The sequence below is a fragment of the Apodemus sylvaticus genome, chromosome 1 (genome assembly GCF_947179515.1).
Source record: "Apodemus sylvaticus chromosome 1, mApoSyl1.1, whole genome shotgun sequence".
In the NCBI taxonomy this organism is placed as follows: Eukaryota; Metazoa; Chordata; class Mammalia; order Rodentia; family Muridae; genus Apodemus; species Apodemus sylvaticus.
The window spans coordinates 51921350-51941436 of NC_067472.1; the positions used below are offsets into that span (position 1 = coordinate 51921350).

At 38.5% G+C, this 20087-nt stretch overlaps 1 protein-coding gene across 3 annotated transcripts; it reads right to left on the reverse strand.

Moving 5' to 3' along the window:
• Positions 1-1333: 1333 nt before the first annotated feature.
• Positions 1334-19851, reverse strand: LOC127690139 (membrane-spanning 4-domains subfamily A member 4A-like). Of its 3 annotated transcripts, XM_052189692.1 has the most exons (8): positions 19621-19851; positions 14587-14746; positions 12572-12700; positions 8843-8926; positions 8018-8074; positions 6099-6257; positions 4221-4322; positions 1334-1889 (listed from the first exon to the last, which is right to left on the reverse strand). In XM_052189692.1, the coding sequence occupies exons 2-8, from the start codon at positions 14728-14730 to the stop codon at positions 1770-1772; spliced, it is 795 nt and encodes a 264-aa protein (XP_052045652.1). In that variant the 5' UTR covers positions 14731-14746; positions 19621-19851; the 3' UTR covers positions 1334-1769. The 3 variants fall into 3 exon arrangements, with proteins under 3 accessions (XP_052045652.1, XP_052045657.1, XP_052045664.1); XM_052189697.1 differs by lacking the exon at positions 8843-8926 and having other exon boundaries at positions 19621-19844; XM_052189704.1 differs by lacking the exons at positions 8843-8926; positions 12572-12700 and having other exon boundaries at positions 19621-19848.
• Positions 19852-20087: the final 236 nt, after the last annotated feature.

Consider the following 20087-nt stretch of genomic DNA (forward strand, 5'->3'; position numbering starts at 1 on the left):
TTCACAGTATCTTTTTCTTTGATTATTATTTTTGTAATAATATATCATAAATATATAGATACAAGGTGTCAAGTCCATCCAGGGCTGCTTGTCTGTATGTGATTTCAGGGCTGACAACTTAGCAATGGCTAACTAAATAGGGGCTCATCCCTGGGAAAGAATAGTTCCCGCTCTCTTGGCAGTCATTGGTTGCTGTCAAGAGCTTTTTTGGGGGTGGTGGCTTGTGTGCCCCTTTTGGATCCGTGGAGGAATTTAGCAGGCAACACAATTTCTGTGAGCCCATGCCTGCAATAGCTCTGTCATATCTAGAAGCCTCTATTTGGCCTCAGTTCTCCCAGACTTTTGGCTCTTAACAGTTCCTACTACTACTTTCACAATGTTTTCTGAGCTGTGGTGGGAGAGAGTGTGATATAGATGCTCCATTTATGACTGAATGCCCCAGAGATGTTCTTCTTTTCTGCACTTTGACCAGTTGCAAGTCTCCCTATTAATCACCATCCACGGAACAAAGATGTGGAGAGGGTAACAGAATAGATGTGATATGAAATCAGCTTGTGAGCTATTGCTCGGGGCGTGGAGAGAGGGCTAGGTGGAGGGCTGGGAAGCAAGGAAAAAGAATGGAGAGAAAAAGAAAGAAGAATATGTATGAAAGTGCCCACTACTTTGTATGCTGATTTTTAAAACACATAAATAAATTCTTGAGAGACAGTATGTTACAGTCAGAGCACTGGCTGTTTTACCTGTGTACTACGAATTATGACTAGAGGTCGGTGAGCTCAGCTGTATTATTTGGTCATTCCCTGAAGAGAGGCACAGAGGGATTTTGCTGTCTATTTCTGTGGTTTTCCAGATGTACAAATGAGAAAGATGAGATTCTCAAGAAGAAAGCTCATGGTGTGATGTGCCAGAAACAAAACCCCACCCGATTATTTACTATTTTGCTATACTCCCCAACCTTATAACTTAGATTATTTTCTCTAACACCACAGGTGAATGAAAAGTAGTTAGCACATGGGTGCAATACTTCTAAATTAATTTTGTTCTGCAACCAAAAATAAAACACACTAAATGCATACCTAATAAATATGCATGGTTATAAATTGACATACACGGCATCAGGTAGGAGTTTAATTGGGTATCATCCTGATTAGAAAGGAGAGGAAGATAAAAATAGGCTGAATCTTATCCACATGTACTGAAATATGTTCAGTTGGACAGAGTACACACTGACTTTTATATCCTGAGCTTCATTTTTTATAGCATACAAAGAAGTATGATAAAAAGGAGAGGCAAAATTCATGTTTCTGTATTTCTCAAAGGAAAACAGTACATCTCCAAATTTGCTTTTTTATTAAAAAAAAAAAACACCTAAATTTGGACAAACATAAAGAGCATTAGGCAAAGTAGCAGAATTGTGTAGGTGTAGTCTGTGTGAAAAATATCCTGTGATTTAAACCATTTCATCTGTTTACTTTATATCTTTGCATATTTAAAACACTTTTAGAATGTCCTAAGGATGAATAAAAACATGTTGAAGTGTTATTTAGCCAGTAAATGGATGGTTTATTTATTATATTCTGATACTCTTAGGGAGATCCAGTGGAATAATCTGCCAACTTCCTAGTGAAACATGAGAATGTCATTGGAATCAAATGTGCACATGCACAGGCATGCACACACTCATGCACACGCTCATGCACACGCTCATGCATACACAGACATCAGAGTTGGATTCTTGTGTTTTCCCATGTGTGGTTCTTGAAAAATAATCAGTGCATATTTTCTAGAATATTTTTCTCTTGGCGTTCTGGTGGCATCAATCCACTTTGAAGCGATACAGGATGTGCTGTCTCTGCCTTGGTAGGATTTGTTGGCATAATTATCACAACCTGTAAAGTTAATCAGATATTGTTGCATTATTCAGAGATCCTAACAGATTCCTTCTCTTACCCACATATTATTACCAATGTTCACCCTGTCACTACAGATAGGAATCTCACATCAGTCATAGGTATTTCTCAGGCATCCTTTGATCAGGCTATACCTAGGATACAATGAGTTGTAGAATTTTGCCTTTTAGAAGCTTCTAGCTGTTGTTGAGTCTTAGAGTGGAACAATCTAAGATGTGAATGAGAATACCAGTGAGTTTGCTTAAAATAATATTTTTTTACAAAATACAGAGCTCTTTTCCCAAAGTTACTTCCTAGAGTGGTAGCAGCAACAACAACATATACAAATCATGACGTGGTGGCCATACATAAAGCACTATGATGACCAGACTGGTCCAGAGTGGCAGGAAGCATGCTGAAAACATGGAGAAGTCTCATTCTTGTTCTACAAAGCCATGTGACATGGAGTTTGATAGGAATAGTTGAAGATTCCAGAGAACATGAGACTTTCATTATATATTACATGTCATTATATGTCTAGACTCAGAGACAGGGAAGATCAGCTTTACTGCTATTATGGAGTTCATAAGAAGCACAGACTTCCATATAGTGAGTGAAGGGACTCTAGCCAGCTCAAGCATAGCAAACATGGCTCTGGCAGGCCTTGCCTGCCTTCCCCATTCTCTCTGTCTTGTTAAAACTGTTAGATTACATTCCTAAAGCTAGCCACCACAGCCCATTCCTTTACTTGGTCACTTTTTCCTCCTGAGACTGACTACCAAGGGTCAGCTATTAAAGTATTGAAGTCCAGCAATCAAAGCCCCCCTTGGCTCACCCAATTCACATGCCCAATTAAACGAAACACCTCATTCTAATATGACATTTTCCTCTTTGCCTTTATAAACTGCCATTTTCTTATGTGCCACATTTGTCTTGTCTATCCAGAGGCAGTCCTTTGCCTCCTCCCCTCAAGATAAATACCTCTTACTCCTCCCCATTGTCCCTTTCCCCTTCTCTCTTATCCTCTGTCTCCTATCTTTGTTTATTATTCACTCTTTTGTCTTTCTGGGACAAATAAATGTGCTTTTGTGCTGAGAGCTTGGCCTTGGGGTGTCCAGAGACAATGCATATCCTTTCAGCAAATACTAAGGTCTGAAGGGTATGAAGGAATTTGCCTATCCCAAAATGCTTCGTCTCAGTGAAATCACAAAAACGTCAAAAACACCCAAGAAACTGAAAACTCTAGGGCCTTAAATTGCAAACTCATTATAAGCTTTGTTATGATTTAGTCCAATGTTCTTCTTTTGGTTGAGCCTGTGGGCACATAAATGTGGTGTTTCCTGGAAGCACCCAGAAAGGGGTGAAAGGATAGAGATGATCGCCCCATGATCTCATCATTTTATTATCGTTAATTATTGGCTATGAGTCCTGTCTGTCCCCGGGCTTGTGGACAATGAGACTATTGAGAAGCTATGAAGTTTTACTAGCCCCTGACTCATTCTAGAGTCCTCAGTACTTAAAGAAAACAATGGCCATACTCTTGTTCTTGCCTACTTCCTGTCTCTTTTCCCATTCCTGACTCTGTGAGATCATCATTTTCATAGGCAGCCAGAAGGATCTGCTAAAAGTCTTAGGGTAAGACAATGCCTAGGTTGGTAGCCCATGACAGAGAAGTCTTATCCCCAATGTTTCTTCAGTAGATAGGGAAGGCTGCTATGATTTATTTTTTAAAAGTAGAGTGCCCTTTATGGACTTCTAATATGTGAACTATTCTCTGATCTGGACTCTAAGGTGACATCATTTGCAAGAAATAGGTAAACTGTTCTATTTTGATTATAATAAAAACAAAAATACTACATGGCTCTCAGTTACCCTCTCATGATTCTCCCCCTTGAGTATGAATAGAACTGAATAGCATTCCTGTGAGTAGGCCACAGATCAGTTGACTTTGAGTCAATTAAGAATGACAATATTTTAGATCAACCTTTTCAAGTTATATGAAACTAAAAGAACTCAAGACATTGGTTCCTTTGGTATCTTCAAAGAAGTACACTGTCATAATTTTTATACTACAGAGGATATGAATTTTGCTACATGACTATATAAGAGAATTTGAAGCTTCAGAGGCTCCCACAAGCCATCCAACTGCATAAACATCATCTGTGTGTCTCTGAAAAGAAAACTCGGTTAAACGATAAGCTATGCCCATACTTCACCCATGAAACTAAAAGGTGATTAGTGAGAATTAGGTTGAGCTTCTTTGTTTGTGTGATTTATTACAGAGTGACAGAAAACATGAAGAGGCATATTCAAATTAAAGTGAAAACTTACCCCACCAGGATTACAACACATCACCCTGCATCCAAAGGCAGAGAGGGATATTCCTATGCAGAATTCCAGCACACTTAAAATGACTACCACAATATCCAGACCCTGTCAACAATTCATAACACAGACATGTGAGGAGTGGGAATCATATTTTCTAAACATTTCTACACTGAAAGGGTGGAGGCATGGACCAAGAGTCTAGGAACATGGCTCCTGGCACAGCCTTATCCTTAGCCAGTTCTTGTCTTTCTAAATGGCTCATATTCTGTCACTTCTTGAAGCACATTGGTTTAAACCCTATGAAACTGTGACCTTTCTAGGCCACTTGTAGCCTTATTCTTGTTAATTTCAAGTGGTACAGTTCAGTTGTTTCCCACAGTAAGATCTCTGCCTGTTCTTTCTTATAAAGAACTCGCTTTATCTGACCTCTTTGTTTATAATCCCATGCTTCATAATGTATCTTTTTTTTCTTCCAAGAGGATGAGAACTTTTTGAATTAAGAGAGCTGGTGTTTTTTTAACTCTCCCAGAACTAATTCAGAGATCTTGTATAAATTATATATCTCAGAGCCTTGGGAAATGATGGTTTAGCAGGTAAAATGCTTTCTGTGCAAGCACCAGGACAAGAGATCAGATCTGCAGCACCCACACAAAGAATCTTGAGAGTTGTAGGTTAAAATGAGGGACCCTACCTTAAAGTAAACAGCATCAAGAAAGATGTTGGCCTACATACAAAGAGAGAGAGAAGGAGAGGGAGAGAGGGAGAGAGAGAGAGACAGAGACAGAGAGACAGAGAGACAGAGAGACAGAGAGACACAGAGACACAGAGACACAGAGACAGAGAGACAGAGATGAGAGATATGAGAGACAGAAAGACAGACAGAAACACACACATGTGTGTGTATATTGGCACAGACACTCAAGAGAATATGCACACATATTTGCATGCACACAACACACAGACAAAACATGCAAAACAACCAAAAATGTGTGTGCTTCAAGGTTGTAGAATGATGCCACTGGTACCCAAGTAAGAATGTAATTGGCACTTCAAGCTTAATGAGGCCCTTCCTAAGGAGGGCCTCTGGCATAACATGAAGCAGCCCAGTTACAGAATAAGTCTCACACTAGTTAGAAGACTTTATGACCTTAACAGAAGGTGGCTGGTTGAGGTGAATGAAGAAAGCATCTGCAGAGCTTACAGCAAACCAGGGCTATTTAAAGGATGAAGTTTTGTGTGAATTCACAGGCCCCATGACCCACAATGCCATCCTAAACAACTGTCAGTCTCAGAGCTGTGTTTTTATCATTGCACCCCTGCAATGGTTACCTGGTGTCTACAAGGTAACAAAGAGATCTTCAGAAGTAGCATGCTAGAATCTTAATCAGAATAAATACACAGAATAGGTGAGTTATAGTCAAGAAATCCCAGAATGTATCTTGGGCTTTGGAAAACTGTTCATTTTAGCTGAGTGGCTGGAGATTGAATTGCTTACTATAAAGATGTTTTAAATATTCTAGGAGGTAATTAGTTATCAGTGTCCCTTAGGCAATTGTTTTGATGTAAATAAATCGGGCTCAAAACTTTAACTTAAAATTTTACTTTAAGTTATTTTACAAGGACAATGCAGTTTATTCTGCATAATGGCTAAGGATGTTGATTCCCTACATTTACCTGAATTTTTCTCTCTTTTGATCTCATTTGTACATAGGAATGTGAAGATGAGATGTCTCATTCCAAAATAAAAGACTAATCTATTTCTTGGTGGTTTCTAACTTCTGAAGGTGATTCTAGAAGCGAGGAGTGTTGTTCCTGGTTTTCTCTAAGTCAGTTTTCCCAGTGTACTTCGATCATAACTCCATGAAAACAGAGACTACGCACCATTAAAAGGAACAAGGTCATGTGACAGCTTTCTGATTCATGCCTATATGTACAGTAATATACATTGTAAGAATAAATGCTTGGGCTCAGTGAGCTGATTATGATCCCTGTGAAGGCGAACACGGAGCTGGTGATGTTCAAGCCCAGGCTGCTTCGAACCTAGAAAGGAATGAAATTGATGAATCCAATATCTGCAAGTCTATCTCTATGTATCAGTTTAAAATCAATTCTTTCCTTACTTATTTCATGCTCATTATTTTGATTAATTCAAAGGTTTCCTAACTTCTCTCTACCATTATTTTCAATTTTAATCCTTGTTAAAATAAAAATGTGAATGTCATTTCTACAATTAAATCTTTCAGATTATCCCTACAGACACATGAAGCTGAAGTGAAAGTTTGGGGGCTTTTTGGAGACTCAGTTGTGTGATGTGATTGTTTTTTTAAGCTGTCTTGTGAGAGGATGTTTTTGTTGAAGCAGTCACATGGGAGGTTGTTTTGTTGAGAACAGGAACATGGTGGTTTTTTTGAAAGCTGTTTAAAAAGGGAGGGCATATGATGTTTCACTAGAGCAGACACTTGAGTGACTACATGATGTTTGAAAAGGGTTTAATGATAACCCAATAGACAGCAAATGACACTGTGTGGTATTGATTTGTCTTGTCATTCTTTGTTAGTCTTTGTTTTGATGCTGGTCTTTGCTGATGATGCTGTGTTGTATTGGTTTGCCTTATTATTTTTGTGGATTATCATTTGTTGTGACTTTATAAAATATAAGCCTATATGACACATAATCCAAATTTCTCCTAGAGGGGATTTCAACATGACTATACTTTAAAAATAAGTTTGTTTAGTTAATTTTGGATGTGTGTGCCTATAGGGCTCAAAGAATTGTCAGAGTTAGCTGTCTGGTCCTACCATGTTGGAAGTAGGATGTCTTCTTATTTCTAAAGCTGCACATCCCAGCTATCTACCTATATGTCCTGAGGCTCCATCTCAGGTTGTCATGGCAATCAGCTTTACCTTTGAGCCATCTTCCTGGGCTGTCCACTATACATCTGCTACAGATCTCTGTGTGTCAGTCTCTGACCATTCTCTGCTACAAGATTCTCTGTCTTCTTCTGTTTGGATAAATGCTCTGTCCTCTCGTGGCTCTGCACATTTTGCACTTTTCCTTCTCTGCTGCTTATTACTTTCTTCAATTCTTTTCTAGTATTGAAAGTATATCTGCTTTTTATAAGAAACAAAACTTTGCAGGAAAGCGTGAGTGATTCGGTGAGGATGCAGCATGGTAGGTATATAGTCACAATTTGCAACAAGTTAGGGGCAAGGATTTAGAAACGTGTTAATTGTACTCTAGAGTTTGATGTTTGTCTTTTGAGTAAGGATAATGTAAATGTGGTCCTAACTACTGTCAAGTTTATTGAGATCTTGGTTTGGGGTCTTTTTTCTTGACTTTGTGAAAATATCCTAGCATGTTATATTTTAAATTTGTCTCTTCCTGAGAAATAACTCATTGTAAACTTCTTTTATTGAATATTCAAAATCTGGATACAGTGAGGATACACACTCTGATTAGTCAATAAATATTATGTCAATCAAATGTTTAGTGTCATGATCATGGACGTGATCGGTGAACTTCGAGGTAGATTTGATTCACACGACCACTCTTGACTTTTCTTCTGAATTCTCCACATCTGATTCTCTCTGAAAATCGCTGTGACACAATATCCAACCTTGTGTCAGGACTTAGCCAGTTTTTTGGCTAAAAGTTTTAACAGGAAGATTCTTCTAGATGAAATGCCTTTGTTTCTTAGATGTTAAGAAATATTGTTTTTTCACATCCTGTCAGGACAGATACTCTGATTATAGCCCTGATCTCTTGTTATCAAAATACCATAAAAAAAAAAAACAACTCACCAAACCTTTTGTAGTTCTTCTTCCTGCTACAATTGAAAATGATCCTGAAATAATAAACTAGAAATAAGAGGGGAAATTCAGGTTAAAATACTATATATATTGTAAGGCACAGAATATTCAATTCATTTTGTTCATTCTCCTATGAGTTTCACAGAAGGACTAAGGGTAAACTACAGATGTGAATCACAACTGGTACAAGTTAATGATGGTAAATGTTTTACCCTTGTTAATAATTGGTTCAAAAATATAGCGAGAAAACGCTTATGGGAGATGAGATATGTTAACAAGTCTGGTTGTTCTACCAGCAACACTCATTGAGTAGTTTGCACCACTAAAGTAAACAACACTGGAAATGATAAGTCACTGGCCTTCACCTTGTGAAGGAATTAATGTTGATAATATCCAATTTATTCTGATCTGAGTTCATAGTTACATAGTACTTCAATATATCTTCATTGATACATATTAAGATTGTAAACTACCTATGGTATTTGTATCATCATTGCTATGTTATATGGGGGTCAAAGACATTTTTTTGTTGAAAATCAAACTATAGTTTTATTATACCAACTATTATTTTCATGTGGCCTCATTCTGTTTTAAGTTCTCCAAAATAACCCACAGGGACCCTGAGAAGTCTTAGTCCATGGGACCTGGCAGGAACCAAACAAATTCCCAGAGCCAGCTACCCAGACAGCATGCTCTCTCCTTTTCCAGATGGACTGGCAGGTGAACTGTTTCACAATATTTAAGACATGCAAAGGGAATCAGACAGATTCATCCATCCATACTTCAAGCAAGTGCTTGCCAGGGCAGCTGCCTTACTGCCTGAGAGATGGTCCTACTGTTCATCTCACCACTTGATGACCTCCGGACACAGAAAGTGAGCATCAGTCCACCAGGCGAGAGCTGAGCGAGATAAAACAAAATCTCCTCTGAGCCTCATAGTGAGATGTGTGCACTGTGTACCAAATATCTGGTATTTCTTTTAGGAAATTTGAATGTCTACAAAAGAGGGGGAAAAACTATACAAAAAGCTGAGCACTTTTTTTTTCTATTACAACAGCTCTGAATATAATTTCACCAGTGTGTCATAGCATATACCATCAACAGGGCACAAGACAAGACCCATGCTTGTTGCTAAGCAGACTGGAATACCAGCTGCTGTAAAGCTCAGTTTCTAAAGTTGTCTAAGTGTCTTCTGTCTCACTCAGAATAGTAACAAAGACATTTTTAAAACTTTTTTTTTTCTCAAAGTTGTAGAAATACTTGATAGGAGAGGATTCTATGGGATATGGGCCAGGGAGCCCACAGAGGCTTCCAAAAACAACGCAGGCTACTGCCTTTGCTCCTGGATACACACCAAAATTAAACAGTAAGAGCCTATTGTTGAAGATACCAAGAGAAAAGCCAGACTGATTAAGCCACGTGGGAGAGGAGTTTGGTCCAGAACAGCTGAGTTGAACCAGATTAGAAAGAGCTAAAAGTCCCTTCCGGCTGGCGCCATCTGCTGGGGCAGACTGCCAGCTAGTCCACTCCCCGGAAGACTTCTCAGTAATAGCATCCCAAGAGATCTACTGCACACAGAGCAACTGGCAAGAACCCTCCTGAAGCTCCACAGCTGCTGCTGGGCGCCCATCCCACAGTCAAAAACTCTGACCCATAATTGTTTCTCTCTGAAAGAACTTCAGGGACAAAAATGGAGAGGAGCCTGAGGAAAAGGAGGTCCAGCAACGGACTTAAGGTGGTATCCAAATCAGGGGGAGGCCCCGAGGCCTGACACTTTTTCTAAGGCTATGGAGTGCTCACAAAAAGGGCCTACCATGACTGCACTCTGAAAAACCCAACAAGCAGCTGAAAGAATAAGATGCAGATATTTACATCAAACCAGTGGACAGAAGTTGCTGGCCCCTGTAATTGAATAACTGAAAAGTTGGAAATGCTGAGGAGGGTGACCCTAAAAGAGGACCAGCAGTCTCAATTAACCTTGACCCCCAAGATCTTTCAGACACTGGACCACCAACCAGGCAGCATACACCAGCTGATATGAGGCCCCAACACATATACAGCAGAGGACTGCCAGGTCATAGAAGATGCACCTAACCCTCAAGAGATTGGAGGCCCCAGGGAGTTTGAGGGGTCTGGGGGCGGGAGGTCAAGGTAAAGGATGGGAGAGGTGGGGTGGGAGGTAGGGATTGGAAGGTGGAGAGGTGGAGATATCCTTCTGGAGACCATGTGGGGAGGAGGCATGGGATGTGGATCAGTCAGAGGGTGGACCAGGAGGGGGTTAAAATCTGGAGTGAAAAAAAGAAAAAGATTAAATAAAAAGGAAGAAAGACTGGCTCTCACCCGGTAGCCCAAGCTGGCCTGAAACTAATAACAGTATTATTTCTCAAGTGCTACGAGCCACCATAAGCATCTCTAACATTTTTAAAATTCTTTGGTAATTTTGTACATTAATAAAATGTACTAAGATCATATCCACTCTTTTCCAACTCCTCTTTGGCTCCACATGTCCATCCCATCAAGTAAACTGTATTGATTTTTTTTAAGACATTTTAGGGTCACAGAAAATTTGAGCATAAAATACTAGTTTCCTATAGGGGGGGAAAGGTGTTCTCATACTTGTTCAATCTCCCCCACTGTAACATCATCTGCTACAGTGATGCATTTTGAAAATAAATGTCACTGAGAGATCATTATTACCCAACACACAGAGTTTACATTAGGCTCCACTCTTGCTGTTGCACATTCTATAGATGTTGATGGGTATATGATAACCTGAATCTTCCATTACAGTCACAGAATAGTTTCCCTACTCTGAAAATCCTCACTCTTTTGACTGTCTAGCTACTGCTACTCCACTGATACCAGAATCCAGTGCTCTCTTGGAATCCCCCAGGCCTTCAGTACCCAGCTAGGACTTCTGAGATAGCCAGCCCAACAGACGGGGCAGCTACCAGATTCTCAGCCTCTCCAGTGTGAAGACAGCCACTGTTGAACTACCCAAACTATATCACAGAATCCAATCTAATAATTAATATCCTATTAATATATATTCATTCTCTTGGTTGTCTTTCTTCTGTTTCTGTATAGAAGACTATGACTTGATTTGCCCTCTGACTTCACTGTTTTAACTGATCCAAAAATATGTTGTTGATGTTTTCATTTGTTCAAGTTTTACTTATTGAGTGATTTTTTTTTCATTTATTCATCATTCGGCCTGTTATGATAAAGTAGTAACTTTAAGGTCTGTCCAGGCTGAAATGGAAACTGGGAGTCTTTGCATACTGACTTTTAGTTGCTTATGAGGCATCCAAATGGGTCTAACCATCTAAGCTACCAAGGGAGCCTCATTTGGCTCTAATAAAGATACTAGTGTGTCAGACAAAGAAAAAGAAAGAACTAGAAAAGGTGGGTTTATTCAGCATGCATCTCAAAGACTGAAAACTTTCTAGGTTTAGATTAGATTGTATGGAGGTTGAAAGTTTCCAGGACTAGACCTAGGTTAGTAGACAGAGGCAATAAGCCTCCCAAAGAACAGGAAAACACAAGTTGCTGTTACACCTAACTGAGAAACATATACATTGATGAATCAGGAAGAGATTTTAAATGAGATAGGGTAAGGATATGCCCGACATGAGAGAGAGAGAGAGAGAGAGAGAGAGAGAGACTACAAAAGAGCAGCACAGAGTTGGACAGACAGTATAGTGGAGTAGAGTATAGGAATACATAAACAGTACAGTGGAAGAGAGTACAGTATGAGAATACAGTAGAGTTTGGGGAGACAGTACAGTTTGGTGCAATTCAGTTGAGTGCAGTTTAGTTCAGGAAGTTCAGTTTGTGGAATTTAGAGGCAATTTTTCCAATCCAAGGAATTTAGTAAACGGTGGAAAGAAGCCAATTTGGATCAATCAGTTTGGAGAGGAGTTTTTAGCCAGAACAGCTGAGCTGAACCATCCAGCCAATGTTCAGAAAGAACTAGAAAGGGTGAGTTTATTCAGTAGTAAGTCTTGAAGGCTGAAATCATTTTAGGCCTAGCAGATGGAAGCTAGAAGTTGAAGTCTTCAAGATCTGGGCTTGCAGAACATTAGATTGTACAGAGGCTAGAGGCTTCAGGCATAGGTACAGGGATAGCTAGAGCAGAGAAATGCTCTCGGCTCAGCCCAAGCTGTGTTTTCCCATAGCGCGGGCACTGCTCTCATCTCATCCCTTCCTCTGAGGAAGTAAAAACAATACATACAAGGGGGAAGATAAAAGCACAGTGTACAAACATTTTATAACCTATTTTAAAAAATAATTTATAAGTTAATAGACAAATAGATAATTAATTAATTAAAATCTTAAGAGTAACTGGGCAGTGGTGGCACACGCCTTTAATCCCAGCACTTGGGAGGCAGAGGCAGGTGGATTTCTGAGTTTGAGGCCAGCCTGGTCTACAGAGTGAGTTCCAGGACAGCCAGGGCTACACAAAGAAACCCTGTCTCTGAAAAAAAAAAATCTTAAGAGTAATGTTATGCTAGACTCAATTATATCATAAGATATGCAACTCACCATTATGGACCCCCAAATTGGGTATCCTATGTACACTGAAATCGGGAGCATTTCGCCAGACGGCACAGTGGCACTTATCATCATAATTCCTATGCTGATGTTCATGATGGCAATCACAATCTGCACAATCTAGAGATGATGGTAAAGAAATACATTTACCCAAAAATGTATGCCCATGCCATCACTTGCACAACTACTAAGGAATTCTCATTTTCTATCTTTGATACACTAAGATGAAGTTCTGGAAAATCTCTTGTTTTGTTTTGGGGTTTGTTATTGTTTGTTGTTGTCCATATAGGTGTGGACATAACAACTTATCAAAATTGACCTATAGAAAGTCCATCATTATGCTAATAATTTACAGTTAGAAATAATATTCCAAAGCCTACCCAAGGATGAATTTTCTGATACTTAAGATGCTACTTCTACAGCTGCCCTCCTTAGTCAAGAGTGACCCAGCAGTAAATATTTACTCTAAAAAGTAACTTGAAGGAACATAAAAAATGAGAGTAAATAGAGCATTGTCTTGGAATCTGGGATCTGAGGAATGAGAAATGTAAATAAACTACCTGGGAAATGGGAGAATCTATGACTGGATTCTCCCAGTCATAGATTCAGCAGTTAAATGTACATATTGCTTTTGCAGAAGCTCAGAATCCTGTTTCCAGCACCAACATCTGAAGACTCATAACTATCAGTAATTCTGATAATCTGATTCTCTCTTCTGGATCCTATGAGCATCCCAACATACATACATACATACACACACACACACACACACACACTCACACACACACACACACAAATAAATCTGTGTTTAGAATACAGTTATCATATAACATGCAATCTAACTACACTAGAATAGATACAAAAAGAATGGAAAAGTATAAAAAACTTCTCACCTTCATACACTAATTTAATAAAACTCAAAATTCCAGTAATTTATGTTATAGCTCTCTAAAACTTGACACTCAGCCTGGGATTCTACATCATGAGTTCCAAGCCAGCATGGGGTACATAGAAGTTGTGGAGCTACAGGAACACTCATCACTGCTGTTTGAAATACTCAAGATGACAGTCACATGTATCAGGCATCAGCTTTGAAAACTAAATACGGTTTTGTAAAATGCTAGGATTCAGATTGTCACATAAAAGTTCAGCCACAGGAAACTTAGTCCACAGAGTGGCAATGTTGAGGTAGTGGAAACCTTAAATGGCAAGTGTGCTGGATAGATTGATGTCAACTTCACACAGACTATAGTCATCTGAGGGCAGAAACCCAACAGGAAATGCCTCTACATGTCAGGCTGTGGGCACGCCTGTAGAACATTTTCTTAATTAGTGATCAACGGGGGAAGGCCCAAACCATGTGAGTGGTGCCATCCCTGAGAGGGTGGTTGTAGCTTCTATAAAAAAAAAAAAAAAGCAGGCTGGGAAAGTCATGGAAAGCAAGCCAGTAAGCAGCACCCCTCCATGGCTTCAGCATCAGCTCCTGACTGCAGATTTGTAGACATGTAAACTCCTCCCAAACTTGTTTTTTGGTCATGGTGTTCTGTTGCAGGAATAGAAACCCTAAGAAATATCAAGGAAGATATTAGTTCTAGAATCATGGATAGAATATGAACGTTTCACACAGACTCATTGTTAAACTCCTCAATTATCAAGTCAGGGTGCTATTTTTGGAAAGTTCTGGAAATCTTTACACGGGAGGCTTAATTGGATCCAAGTGGTTAAGGGTAGATATCATTTTTGCCCTTGCCTGTGTCTCCAAAATGTTTTTTATATCATTCAGGATATGCCATAGATATTGCTTGCTAGTTTTTAGCCAGATTTACAATGAGAATGAAATATAAGTTAGTAAAATATGTTATTTTTCAGAAGCTAACTTCTATAAATTAAACACCAATGACTGCAAGACCATTGGTTGCATAATGAGACTAGCAGAACACCATGGTTGGTGTTACACTGGTCATTTGTAAATGTGGCAGACTGTTGTTGTCTTAGAATCAACATACCCCAAGGATTTTGGGTTCTCCCTTCAAGAACTTCTCTGTCATTCTTTTCCATGATTGTGAATTCACATATAAAGGTTGTCCATTCTGCTGTGCCCCATAACCAGCTTCCAATGCAGTCTGTTCTGTTCCTTGCACGACTATCATGGTAGCAGAAACAATACTAGAAGAAGAAATATAATTTAGGGTGAATTCCTAGAAACAGGGACTGGGGAGTCTAAATATAATATAACACAAAGATACAAATTGTCAAGAAAAGCAATGCGGATAGAATTGAGTTGCATATGCTAGATCCTATAAATCGGGGAAATTTCATGCTGTCATTTTAGTTAATGATATATTAATAGCCAACACTTGTGTATTCTGAACTTGATTATATACTTACCTCTATCTGTGAATTGTTAATATTCATATTTCTCATAATTATTGTTACTTACCTTATATCTGCATATCTCCATTTAGCATTTTCTGTAAACTTAGTCCCAAGTCATTGGATTCTTTCCTAATTCAGAAAAGTATCAGAAACCTGCTTGCCTGCGAAAATGTTTTTCTTTTCCTATATTCTGAAAGATATTTTTCTAGTTATTATGGTCTTGGCTGTCAAGTATTATTTCTTTAAGCAATTTGACTATATCAACCTATTGTCTCCTGAACGACAGGATATTTTGCTTAAAAAACAAACACTGCAAGACTTATCATTCCCTTCTATGTTACATGTTTTGCTCTCATTGCTTTGAAAGTTCTTTTGTCTTTGCTTTTAATGTGTTCATTTTGATAGGAGTAAATATATTTGGAATATGTGTGCTTATAGTACCTAGATGTTCATATCTCTCCTAGGACTTGATTCTCACCAACTGTTTCATTAAATCAATCTTCTCTTCTTGTTTGTATCATTTCTGCGGCTAGTTTTATAGTGAGAAAATTTGTTTGTTATTGAAATCTGCGTCTTAGTCTTTTCCCATGTTCTTCTTTTTCTCCTGTGAAAATTTTCAAAAGAATCAGTTTTTAAGTTATCAGATTTTTTAATTTATGTTTGATGTACTCTACTGTTAAAACCATTGTATTTTAATTCTATTTATTGAGGTCTTCATTTTCAAACTTTCTGTTTGGTTCTTTTTGTGCTATGAATCTTTGCCAAAAATTCTTAGTAATTTTGTGAGTTTTCTTATTTCATTGAATTGCCTGTGTTCTCTTTTATTTTACCGAATTCCTCGGGGTTATAATATGGTATGATTGTCAGGCAATTAATGTAGTAGAAAAAATTCTGTAGAGTCTATTAGTGAAGTAATGTATGCCTTTTGTGGAGTCATAGTTTCTTAATTTTAAGTTCCTCTTATATCCTTACATTTGTGACTATATATCTTGTAGAGGGTGTTTGGAGAGCAGGATTGTGAAGTGGGATGCATATTATACATTATTGAATTATGAATGCATATTTCAATACATTTATAGGCTTCATCATCCCCTGAGCAGAATATCAAGTCTAAATTTGCAAAGGATAATCTTAAATCTAACACACAACAACTTGTTCATTCTTACTTGTGAAAATTTAGCTTCTGTGACATTAATTTAAATGACAATGAAGCTCTCACACATTCACCCCCATATACACAATCATTCATACATGTGTACACAAGCATGCATATACACACACACTAAATAAGTGCTCTAGATCCACTCACCTCAATTTGAATTTGGAAATCATGGTATTTAAAATGTCCCCCAAAGTAGAGTGAAAGTTGTGACAAGAATCCTCAGAGTGTTGTGGCATCTACACATATGCCCTTCCTTCACAGAAGGCCCAACAATTAACTCAGTTGGCCATGTGAGAAAACTGATTTTTTTTAAACCAATAATTGTTCTTACTTGTGTTCCATGTCCAATCAATCTTTTTTTCAAATCTATATTTCTTTTACTTTATCAAAGGATAAAGTCATCATCCTGTCTGACATCTTTAAGCATCCTCTGTGTCCAGCTGATCCTTGTATATTTAATCTTACCCTGCTCAATATCCATGATGGTCATTTAAAAATATAAAACAGTTTTAATTTCTTATCAAGAGAAACTCATATTTCAAGCCCAATCTATATTCCTAATATTAATTTTATTTTTGCCCCCTTTTGTTTTGGGAGTATTAAATATATTGGATATATTTCAGTTTTCAGACATCAACAATTTTATTCCTGCTCTGGAGTTCTAAACACATTCAGCTACCTTGCAGAAAATCTCAACCACATCCCTTTCTGCTTTGCCACCACAACAAAAAGTCTACTCTCATTTCTTCTTGGGAACTGATAGTATCACATGTGTTCTGCCTTCCTTCACACACAACTCCCCACCACACATGAGTTACTTAACCAACAATGTTAAGGAAGTGTTGAAGAAATCTTTGTGATTTCCCTCACAAGCAATAGAGGACAAATATGTTGTGAAATTAACGGATGTTTCTTTTCAGTCTGATTTAATGTGTACTCTGGTTTATTTGCTTACTGCAATTACTTTTGTTCTTATTTTTCCAGACATATATTCAGAAGATTTAGAAAATGAAAACTTTATCTAATTGAAACCACTAAAGCCTAAATAGGTCTAGGGAGAAAACTCCCTAGAAAGGCTGAAACTGCTGGCCTTGCAAGCAAAAGAACATTGATCATCAGCACTCACATTACAAAAGAAAGGCCAACTCAGTGGCACAAGTTTGTAATCTCTGTTCTGGGAAGACAGAGATGGGTGGATCACCAGGGCTCAATAACCCACTAGCCTACCCTACTTGGAAAGTTCAAGGCCAGAGAGAAATCCAGTACCAAGAAAAAATTGTACATAATTTTTTATGTATGTGAGAAACAACACCCAAGGTTTTCTGCTGGCCTCCATATACTCACACCCACTCATTCACCTTCACACACACACACACCACAACCACCATTCATACGTGTATGAGCATGCATGAACCCTCACCCACTCATGCATGCATACTCATTCACATATACTAAATAAATACTCACATGCTTCGGGTTGATTTTTGGAAATCACTGTATTTGAAGCCAAACAATTGAGCAATACAGTATTAATCTTCTAAGAGCTTTGTAGTCAATAGGGCCTCTGTGGAGTCCTCTCAGGAGCTAATAGCAGCTCTCCAGTGAATATTGCCAGGCCTATGCTTCTCTGGGCTGTTTGTTTTCTTGGGTTTTGGAAGTGGAATGTTACATTTTACTACCTTCCTAGTTTTGATGAGAAATACTTTTTGTATCTTAATGATAATTATGGGATAAATTATTCAGGAAAACTATAACCGATTATAACACTTAGCCATCAGTATATTTTCTTTACATTTCCAAAACCCAGCACATCTGACAGCTTCAGGCAACAGCATCCTGTGCATCAGCAAGACAGAGCATCCCAAGTTTGTAACTTCCCTGGAATGGTAACTACCCTGTCACCCACACACTTTGAATGCCTAAACTGGATCCTCTGTATACACCTATGTGAACAATTCATTACATGCCTTGTTGATAGCAGTTCTTTGGTCTGTTAGGCTTCAAAATCAGTCTTTGTTTCTTGCTCTAACAACTCATCTCCAAGTAGACCTTTTCAAGTGGCTAGCAATGAACTTGGGCATGGTACTGTAAAACAATACTGGGGGGTTCGTCTGCATTTGTGGCCTCTTTTCTAGTTAGTCTGAAAGCTTCTCCACAACAGGCATTTTATCAGCAAGAACTTTTATGATTTTTTTTGTTTTGTTTTTTTTGTGGTTCTCTGATAATGCGAGTCATGTTCTGGATATTTGAGGCTGATGTTGCTTATTTCTAAGGAACTCTGGAAGCAAATTCATGGAGCTTCTCCCTACATTCACACCACAGAAATATACTTTTGACACAGGGTAAATAAACTGTCCACAAGGACAAAAAATTGTATGTTTATGGTTTATATCTCAGTGCTCCAGCTTTCATATAAGCCAAGAATATTAGATGGGTGTATGAGGGATAGTCCTCCAGACTGGGAAAGGATCTGACATCTATAAGTCTATTGGCAAGTATGGCATCTTTAGTTTTTTTATACTTAATACAGAGATGGAAAAACACAGGCATCTCCAAGCCTTCTAATAGCACCGAATTTCCAGTGGATCAGCACTACCACTGGCCATGTTTCCTTGTTTTTGTATGAACGTCTGTCTCATAGATCAAAATGGGCTAGAGGGAATCATAAAGAAAATGGTCTATAGGACCAGTCCCTCCCAGCACTATAAGATAAAATAAAATGGAAGTCATTTAGATCGTTTTTGTACAATATGATGCTGCTAATATTTAAAAAAAGATGGAAAATTCTGGACTAAGAAATGTGTGCCTTGTATTTCAAACTCTTTCTTAACATAGAAGTTTCTAGTCATTTTCCTCTTCTGTGTATGCTCCATCTCATCTGAAGAAAGACTCGCACAATTTCCTCTGCCCTTTACACAATGGCCACACTAAGAATCTTCCTTTTCCACTAATAGATTTTCTAAAAAGGAGCTTCAGTTTATGCCCTCAGAGTCCCTCCCATAAATGGTGCCAAAGATTGGTGGAGACCTGGTTAGCTCTTTCTCAGGATCAGACTAAGCGTGTTAGACTGGTGTCTTGATCTTGACTTATATAGTCTCTACCGCATTCTGCATGTGGCAGGTAGTTTCTTAACTAACGAGTTATAAAAACAACAATATTAGATGAGAACAAATACAGTTAAAAAAAAAACGACGTTCAAAAATGATTGAAGGTGGAGATACTGGTTCCATTTTGGAAAACAAAAACACCTAAAATGTTATTCACAGCCCACTTTTGGCTCTTACTAGGCCTTTTGTTCCTTGCCTCACAAGGATTGCAGCACAGATTGTTCCTCAAAAGGCCCCAAAGCACATGTGAACTCTTTCTGCCCTTCATCCAGAATGGTGGCTTGTACCACAGGACATGGCCTCTTTTGTACCCCTTATTCTACTCCCAGGTGTCCTAGAACAAGAGATAAAAACCCATCATCACAAAAGCCTAGGAAAGGTAAGTCAGCACCTACCTTTCTTCTCAACTGGAAAGCCTGTTATGTGTCAGCTGAAGAGCTGTCTTCAGGAATGTGCCTCAGGCTTTTTGTTCAGATGCAATGACTCGCCTACAGCTCATGTGTCACTAAAGCTAAAGTCTAGTACGTTTTTCTAAATCCTAAAGGTTACTGCTGAGGATCTCGAAAAACACAGCTAGTTCCCTTTTTATTAGCTGAAGTATCCCCTGACTCTGCATCCTTGTTCTGGGTGTGTGGTTTCTTTGAAATCCACTGAAAAGGCAGTGGCTGTCACAATCTTTCCGACAAAAAAGCAGCAGCACAGGCTTTACTAAGAATATCAGTGTAAGTCCATACTTAACAGACCAAAGTCAGTATCATGGCCCTTCAATCACCATGTAAATCCCATTTTAGGGTTAGTAAAGATCTTTTCCCAATTTGTTGGTTGCCATCTTTACCCTACATCGGACAGAGGGCTAATATCC